At 41.4% G+C, this 9669-nt stretch overlaps 1 protein-coding gene across 1 annotated transcript in view; it reads right to left on the reverse strand.

The window, feature by feature from the left end:
• Window positions 1-8867, reverse strand: part of LOC122797120 (vomeronasal type-2 receptor 26-like) — a 121857-nt gene extending 112990 nt beyond the window's left edge. Inside the window, exons 1-2 of the mRNA XM_044065916.1 lie at window positions 8829-8867; window positions 6491-6718 (exon numbers count right to left, since the gene is read on the reverse strand). Coding sequence (XP_043921851.1) covers window positions 6491-6718; window positions 8829-8867 — 267 coding nt within the window. The remainder of the gene's footprint in view (window positions 1-6490; window positions 6719-8828) is intronic.
• Window positions 8868-9669: the final 802 nt, after the last annotated feature.

Raw genomic sequence — 9669 nt, forward strand, 5'->3', positions numbered from 1 at the left:
GCTATTGCAACTTCTTTCTTAGCTTCTTTGTTAGCCAACCAGTAGTCCTTCCTAGTCTGGTCAGTCTTTTCTACCTCCCACTTCTTCCTGCACTCCTTTGATGACTTCCTGGACTTCTGCATTCCACCACCAGCTTTCCTTATGTACATTATTTCCATACCTGGCTTGGCACATATCTTTTCAGTAGTCCTACCACATGCTGTTTTGAGGTGCTGCCATTCTTGTTCATCTACACCTATTTTCTCCTCTTCCTCTTGGGGTGCTAGGGACCTGAGTAATTCCTTGAACTATACTTTCTCTCCAGTCAACGTTAAGGTCTTCAGTCAGGTCTCTGTTGGCTTTAGAGCCTTACTGACTACTGCTTGCAACTGATTGTGGCAACTCGAGGTTTATGCTGTGGGCTGACTGTTTCACTGGGGATGACTTTGCAATCATGAATTCTACCCCAGTGCCTTTTCCTTACTAGGAGGAAGTCTACCTGAGTTGCATGTTGGCTACTCTTGTATGTGATCTTGTGACTGTCTCTGAACCATGTGTTGGCTACTATCAAGCTATTTGCCAGACAGAAGTCTAGAATGGCTTCTCCTTCTTTATTCCTGTTGGCCCACCCATGTGAACCCAAGCAGTCCTCATATCTTGCTCTGTCTGTCCCAATATGTGCATTCAAGTCACGCACCAATTCATGTTGTCCTGCTTTATCTAGTAGATCCTGCAACTGCTGTCTGAATGCACTCTTTTCCCTCACTATTACAACCCTGCTGTGGGGCATAGGCTGAGATTATGAATACTGCCCTATCATTACACTGGAGTCTGATTGTCATGAATCTGTCATTAATTCTGCTTATATCCCTCACTGCCTTCTGAAGCCTCTTTCTCACCACAATTCCTAGACCATTTCTAGCCTGTCCCCATCCTGAGTAGTAGAGTCTGGATCCCAAGCCAAGTGGCTGTGCTGCACTGCCCTTCCATCTTGTCTCTTGGATACATAGGATGTCCAGCCTTCTCTGTATCATCATGTCATCCACTTCCAAGCTGAGTCCTGTGTCCTGCTAGTGAACCTACATTAAGTGCAGCAATTCTCAGTTCATGTTTGGCAAGTTCGTTGGTTATACATCCAGCGTTCGCTCAACAGAGCTATCCCAGGTAACCCAGGTTGGGCAACTAGACACTGGCCGGCCAGTAGCTTATTGACCCAGGGTTGCTGGGGCTTTATGGCATTGGTGGGCATACACTGGCCAATAGGGGCACATATACCCCTCCCACCATTAGCAAGGGTTTGTGGCATTGGTCAGAGTAGGCCAGGTCCTCAACCCACTTATCACCGGGAACTGCCCATTTTTGGAAACATTATTCAACATGACTGAATCACCTAGAGCCATATTTTACACTGTTGAGTGGCAAGCCCTACCATGCCACGCAGTCTGTGATCCATTTTCTCCTGTCTTGAGGATACTGTGCACCACAGTAGATGCCCAAAGTGGTTGGTCTGTAGAACTCTTCCCCCTTTAGGGCACCATGTAGAGTAGTCTGTGCTGCTGCCCACAGCTGCATTCATTGCTGAGTTTGAGATGGAAACACTCAGCATGTTTTTGAGATGTGGGTGAAACACACACAAGGAGAATGTGCAAACTCCAAGCAGGCATTTGTTGGAGGTCAGGATCGCACCTTGTACCTTGTGCATGGGAGGCGAAGACCTTAACCATTATGCCAGCTGATCTCAACTTACATTACATTAACTCATATTAGCAGTTCCTTCCATTCAATGAGACAGTTTCTTTTAACTTCCTGATGCAACTCAGTATAAAATTCCCAGGAAATTCCCTTGATTTCCTCATTAGTGCCCACCCAATTGCCTTCTTCTATCTTCAAGCCCAGAATCAGTGTCTCTTTCTTCCCTCTTTTAAATTTCCTGTTCAACATTTTCTTTTTGCTTCCTCTTTATTCCATCAAATTTCTCCCACACATTTCTACTTCTGTGTTCTTCTGTTCTATCTCATCTAGCGTATCTTATAGTCTTTAAACTAATCTATCATTCTTCCCATTCTTACATTTCTTTTCTATGCCACCTTGAACATTTCCTAAATATCTTTCCAAATTCTTTATTCATTCTTTCTTATCAAGACTTATCCTACCACTATACTTCATTGTCTGTGCTCCTTGTACTACATCCCAATCCATAATTAAAATACTTCCATTTTCCTTCTTATTTCTATGCACCACTTCTTGTACCATAACCTGTGTCCACCTTAGATGATCACTCTCTCTCCAGTTACATGAATTCTTCCTCTTTCTCATATCCTTTTGACATCCTCACTTCCATTCTATGACAACCATGGCATGGTCTGCTATACTGCATTCCCATATCCAAACCTCTTTTGTTTCCCACCCTGATTCTTCATCCTCTAACCACCTATCTAACCTGGTGACTTGTCTGGTTTCTGATATGATGAAAGACATTTGTTTCTCTTGTCCACACTTTAGCCTCCAAATATCAGTTGTATCTAATGTAATCATAAGTTTTAAAGTAATTTTTTTGTTGTTTTTAATATTTAATTTCGATCACAAACTTCATACCAAGATGCAGGTTTTGCCCAACATTAAAATGCCTCAAATGTACCTATCTCCCTTATGCTAATCCTCTCAATCATTTAAAGACATGCTTTCAGTGTCTCAATACTATCTACAATTGGTCCATGATAGGATATAAATACCAACCCCTCTTCATCATGTATCTCCTTTCTTATTTTTTCCCATCCTTCTCTAATATTCCTGTCCCCTTCTTCCTTCTTACATTTACCATATTCATTCTTATTCAACAGTAACTCTTCTTTTCCAGTTTGTTCATTTCCATTTCATTCAGATTCAACTCCTGTATGCATTTCTTACCTCTTTATCAGCTGCTAGGATGCCTGTTCCATTAGTCATCTTCCTGGTCTTGCCACACTATACTCTCCACTACCCATCTTGATAGTTGGTCTCTTCAAGATGAATCAGTTCTGTTACCCTGAAATGTCTCTCCTCTCCTCTCCTCTACTCTTCCCTTCTCTTCTCTTCCCCCATGGCCATTCCTCATGTGAATTTTCCATTTCCTCAGTGCTACCCTATCTAACCGCTAGGCTCATCTTCATTCAGTGGCAATCTTTTCTAATTGCCTCATGTCCTGCACTCCTTCCCTCTTTGTCTCTGTTTTCTAGTAGTCACTTTGCTTGTACCCCCCTAAAGCACAAGAAGAAAGGTTGCTATTTCTTCCATTACCTGCTTGATCAGCCCATTTTCCTGTTTCTCCAGGTGCACATGTATGTATGTACAGGAGCTACATAGTTCCATTTCCCTGCTCTAATCACCTGCATTTCCATATCACCTACCATTAATCTGAGTGAAACACTTTCCCCCTCCCGCCACCTATGGCATTTTAAAATTCCTCAACCATTTTAAAGGAATAGGCTCATTCTTGCAAATTCACTTTCAAAATTACCAGGTAGATCAGATGAGCTTCCACTCTTATAATTCATGCCAGTACTGGAAAGAAAGCCATTCTTCTTTGAAAAATGAAGCGGGACTAATCCTTTACTGCCCTGACTTTCTTGTCTGCCATGACTAGCTTCTTCTGCCACACAGTTTGCTTAGCTATCCAATCCTTCATGGACTAACAATGTCATATAGTTACCAAGTGTCAGAAGAGTTCTGGTCCTTTCCCAGTCCTATTGGCTCTTTCAGTGTTGTGGTCCAGTTTAGGATTATTTTTAATAACTGATGTACCCATGATTGACATACTTCACATGATCTTGACCCTCAATCCCCTCCTCTAAACTAACTATTATAAGATTGTCTGTCCTTAACTATTTTGTGGGACATTCTATATAATTGCTAACTCACAAACCACATGTTTTAGTTGTTGGCTCTCTTATTCTTGTCTCCTTACTAACAAAATGAGATAAATATTTTTGCTTTTTATCTGTGCACTACAGCATTCATTTTTTCCATATCAGCCCTTGCTGCTACCTCATGGCACAGAGCCATCATGCCAGCATCTGAATTGTAACCTCTAACTTCTTCCATATTGACTCCTATCCAACAGACACCATTCCTTACTTCTGTACTGAGATTATCTAAGTGTTAATCAACTTTTTATGGTTAGCTATAGTTATCAATATAACATGAAAACAGTATGTTTTATTCCTACCAAGGAAAATCTTAACCCACCGTGCAGTGGGTGGCTTCAGGAGTGGCCTTAGATCAACTGGTGCCCTAGGCAAAAGGGCTCCACGGTGACCCTCACCACATCACCCAGTGCCCCCATCCAGGTCTACCTACCCCAAATAAATACTGGAAAAGCACCCCTGCTAGAGTGGCGCCCTAGGTGGCTGCCTAGTTGGCCTATGCCTAAGTCCAGCTATGGGTGGCTCAATAGGTTTCCCACTTTGTAGTACTAGCTCTCTCATAATTTCCTTAATATTTGTTGCTATTTCACTGATTTATGGTGGTGATGTGATTCTAGTCTCCAATGGGCTATTTCTTTACTGTTAGTGGTGACCAATAATATTAACACCATGTCTGTCTCTCAGCTTTTATGATTACATTTCCATATACAGCAGGTTACACTGTTCTTTGTTGTGTCTGATCCATCAACTTGCAACATACCTCTCAAACTCTTAGCACAAGAAATCTGGACAAAGCTAGAAATAACGGGAGGACAACAGCCCAAACATACAGACAGATTTTAAACATTGCTCCTATAAACTTAGAAAGTTGCTCGAATTACAGGTTTTGCATTATCATGTATTTTCTGAAGGATATGAAGTCTGAAATTCAAATGTCTGTCATTACTAGTATTATTTAGGCATTTCAGTACTCAGTGATTTTCCAGAAATCTGGACAGTTGACATGTATGGGTTACATCACCTCATGTCCCTCTCCAAACCTGAGATGTTGTAGTACTCCCTGCTGTACCTGGTCACCAGCTTACATCCCCTCATATCCCCTTCTCACTCGTGGAGGCTGTACTATTCACTGCTGAAACTCATCACTAACTTACTTCCTGTTATACTCCTCCAGCTCATCACTAACTTACTTCCTGTTATACTCCTCCACCTCATCACTAACTTACTTCCTGTTATACTCATCCACCTCATCACTAACTTACTTCCTGTTATACTCCTTCACAACTTGAGAAGTTGGATTACAGCCTGCTGTAACAGCAGCTTATTTCACTTTCATTTCCCTTCCTCAGCCCAGCCAGTCTGTTCAAACCATACTTTCCCTTATTTAAAAAAGAGCAATTTAGCACTGGCATTCCCCTCAACACCCACTCCCCATCATCCAGTACAATTCCAGTCTTCCTAACACAGTTCCCTTAGTGCTCTCCAGGAAGGTAACTGCCCTGAAACAAAGCAGCAGTTAGTGGACTGTCTAGGTTTTCACTCCCGGACTTGGAAATCGGTAGCTCTTCAACATTTGCACCTTTCTGTGTTATTATTTGCTGAGTTATAAATCAACCAGTTTTCTCTGGTCGACAAAGCCTTCATCACTGCATTGTATTTTAGGTTGTTGAACTTCCTTACATTTCTGCATCAATTAAATTATTCTTCCTTCATTGTGCCTTGAATGTTCCCTCTCACTGCAAAATAGGCTGGGTTCTCTTAAAAGCTAATTATATGATGCTTCTTTCAATTAATATCTATTTCCAGCATTTGTAAGCTCAGTCTGTCTGTTGTACTCTTTCATGACTTACCATTTGTGTTTCTGGTTCATTATTTTCATTATTCCACTTAAGCATTTATCACTCTCAAACTGATCTGATTTTTTTTTTTTTTGCATTTTCCATTTTCACCTATGGACCAGCTCACTATGCCATTAGTGCCCCACACACTACTGGACTGGGAAGTTCATTCCTTTATATGAAGGACTTGCATTTTGCTGTCCTAGCTTACCAGTGTCTGTGACTGGTGCAGTGGTGATTCACTTGATTGTGCCTTGTTCTTAGTATCTTCATACTATAGGCAGGAGCAGGGCTGTCTCTGTCTTTTTCCTAAGGTCCTGTCATTATCAACATGTAGTGTGCCTGTGCAGAGCTTTACATAAATATGTGTTCTTGTGTGTTTGCTTTATAATTTCTATAAATGCCAGTGTCAGTGCCTGTGACTCAGTACTCTTTTTGCTATGCCTGCACTGAGCTCTATTGCCTGGCTCAGAAAAAGAGAGCTGGCATTAGCTGCTTTATCCTTCTTGACCATTTGATGTCAAGGCTGCTTATTGAAACCTGGGTGGTAAGGGTGCCTTCACCAGCAAAAGAGAATACCTTTTCTTATAAACATGAAAACTGAATTTTAGGGGATGTTTCTCAACTCATACAAATAAATACATAATGCAACTGTAAATGGTGACTGAATGGATAGATTCACATCAATTACAGTGCATGCCATTCATTTAAAACACATTGTTACTACAAAGAAATATTTGTCGTTAACTAAACAAATGAAAGTTCACAAACCTTTGGGCTGTCACTGTTCCATGTAATGGCACTGACATTTACAACAATGTCACTTCCTAGAGGCATGGAAGAATCAAAACTTCCTACTTTTGGAGATTTAAATGTCCCATCTTCAGCAACAAGCAATGATATTATATCGAAAACAGCAGGAGGGTCACCCTTTGCATCAAAGAAAACTTCATTGCCTGCTTGATTTCTAAAGCGAATATTTCTTGCATAATGCAGAATCTGAAACAGAAAAGAATCACACATTCACATTATCTGGAAACATTGTATCAGTAGTTCTAGATAAATCTGAGGATTAAAATAAGATAACATAATTCTCTTTATTTTACAGTCTGTTTTGCTCACTGCTTACTTCCTCATTATCTATGCCTTTCTTATTTTCTTGCTATTATGAACCCTTTTCATCATGTCTTATTATGGCAACAATTGGAGGAAATGAGAAGAAAGTGAAAAATTGAGACAGAACATAAAAATAGTGGAACAAGTTAGCAGTTTGAAGTATCTGGGGGTGTCAGATGAGGAGAAGAGAAGTCTGAATGAGGAGGTCAGCTCTAGAATCACAAGGACTGAAGCCAATGGACACAGAGTGTCAGGATTAGTGTATGACAGAAGAATTCCAAAGAAGCTGAAAAGTAAGGTGTACAAAACAGTGGTATGACCAGTACTACTGTATGGTACAGAAACCTTGGCAGTGAAGGCAGAGCAGCTGAGGAAGCTAATAGTGATGGTGGTTAAGTGCCTGAGATCATTGATAGGATGTATACAATGGGACAGACAAAGAAATAAGGACATACACCAGTTCTGAGATTGTGGTAACTTAGACTCTACAACCTGCTCTGAAATACAATGACCTCAAAGTTAGTATAAAGTCCTTCTGAGTTTAATGTCTGATCTTTTCTCTAAGGCTTTGCCTTGTGTTTAAGATTTTGGGGAAAGCAAGCATGCTTACACATTCAACAAAGTACAATATACAAACTGTTTAGGGAAAACAGGAATGTTTGCACATTCAACAAATTACAGTCATCATCATCATCATCATCAGCTCCCTTTTTCCCATTCTCTACATGGGGTCAGGGTATCATGTTAACTATTGCCACCTCTCTCCATTCAGTGCCACACTCCTGCCTTCTTCAACACTCATGCCTGACTGTCGCAGATCTTCTTTCACATAATCCATCCACCTCTTTGCTGGACATTCTCGTTTCTTCTTACCTTCTTCATGTCTGTCCAAAATCTTCTTCACCAGATTGTCTTCTGCTTTTCTGCACATGTCTGAACCACCATAATCTGTTCTCTTTGATCTTTTCTGCAATTGGAGCTACTTTGGCTTCAGCTCTTATTTCCTCCTTTCTTCGTCTGTCCCACAGTGTGCATCCTACCACTCTTTTCAGGAACTTCATTTCCATTACCTCTAGCTTCTTCATCTGCTCTGCCTTTAATGCCCAGGTTTCTTTACCTTACAGTAGTACTGGTTCTACCACTGTCTTGTACACCTTACTTTTCAGCTTCACTGGCATTCTTCCTTCATAGACTACACCTGAGACTCTATGCCAGTTGACCTTTTCATTCAGACATCCCTTCTCCTCAACCACCCCTCCAGATACTTGAAGCTATTTACCTGTTCCACTATCTTCCTTCTATCACAGTTCTCAGTATCTTCTGATATCCCCAGTTTGCTGCCATTACCTCTGTCTCATCTGTGCTTAGCTTCATCCCATGTGCCTTCAGTGTTGCATTCCATTCCCCTAACCTTTGCTGAAGTTCTTGCTCAGTCTGCCTGTAATGCCACATCATCTGTGTACAGTAACTTTATTGATCTGTTCTCTCCAAACTGTTTGCTAATGTAGTCCATCACCAGTATGAATAGCAGTGGGCTCAGAGCTGAACCCTGGTATACACACACTCCCACTGGAAACCCCCTCTGTGAGGCCGAGCATTGTTCGTACTTGTGTTATTGAGTCTTTGTACATAGCTTGCTCTAATTCTACTAATATTTCTGGGACTTTGAACCATTGCAGTACTGCCCAGATCAACTTTCTTGGAACCTTGTCATATGCTTTCTCCAAGTCTAGGAATGCCCAGTTGGACTTTTTCCTCATCTCTAACTTCTTCTCAACTATTTGTCTCCCTGCAAACATCAGGCCAGTTGTGCTGCATTATGATCCGAATCCAACCTGCTCATCTGTGTATCCAGTTATCAATCACCTTCTCTAGAACTTTCCTGCAATGTGATAAGAGTATGATGCCTCTGTACTGCCCACAATTGTGGATGTCCCCTTTGTTCTCATACACTGGCATGAGTATGCTTATTCTCCGGTCATCTGGGATATACCTTTCTCTCCGCACTGCTGTGAGCGCCCTCAGGAGCCATTTCTAACCTATCTCACCCAGGATCTTTATCATATCTGCTGTGACCTCATCCGATCGTGCCACTTTCCCCTGACTTAATTTTCTTTAGTGCTGTTTTTACTTCTTCTAGAGTGAGCTCCTCTTCTTCTTCTCTCATTGTAGGCTGTTTCTGGGGCAGTACATCTTCTGTGGGGTTTTCTTCATTCAGAAGATATTGGAAATACTCCTTCCATCTGCCTTTAATGTCCTGTGGACTGGTGAGCAGGTTGTTGCTGGTATCCCTTATGAAGGGTGTCTATCTTCTTTATTTTTCTGTCTTTGTCTTGCAACATGATATAGTTTCTTTGTACCCCCTACAGAGTCACTTACCAGAAGTTAGTAAAGTGCCACCGATGCTATCTTCTTTTCTATTGCAACTCCTTTCTTAGCTTCTTTGTTAGCCAACCAGTATTCCTTCATAGCCTGGCTGGTCTTTTCTATCTCCCATTTTTTCCTGTACTCCTTCTTTCTTTTGATCACTTTCTGGACTTCTGCATTTCACCACCAGCTTTCCTTATGTACCTTATTTCCATAACTGGCTCGGCCACATATCTGTTCTGTAGTCCTAACATATGCTGTTTAGAAGCACTGCCATTCTTCTTCAACTCCACCTATGTCCTCCTTTTCTAGGGGTGCTACAGCCCTAAGTGCTTCCTTGAACTGTTGTACTTACTTTCCAGTCAATTTCCAGGTCTTCAGTCAGGTCTCTGTTGACCTTAGAGCCTTCTCTGACCACTGCTTGCAGCTGATTGTAGCAACCAGTGGTTTATCATGTGGGCTGACTG

Source organism: Protopterus annectens, chromosome 3.part0 (genome assembly GCF_019279795.1).
Source record: "Protopterus annectens isolate FY-2018-M chromosome 3.part0, PAN1.0, whole genome shotgun sequence".
In the NCBI taxonomy this organism is placed as follows: Eukaryota; Metazoa; Chordata; order Ceratodontiformes; family Protopteridae; genus Protopterus; species Protopterus annectens.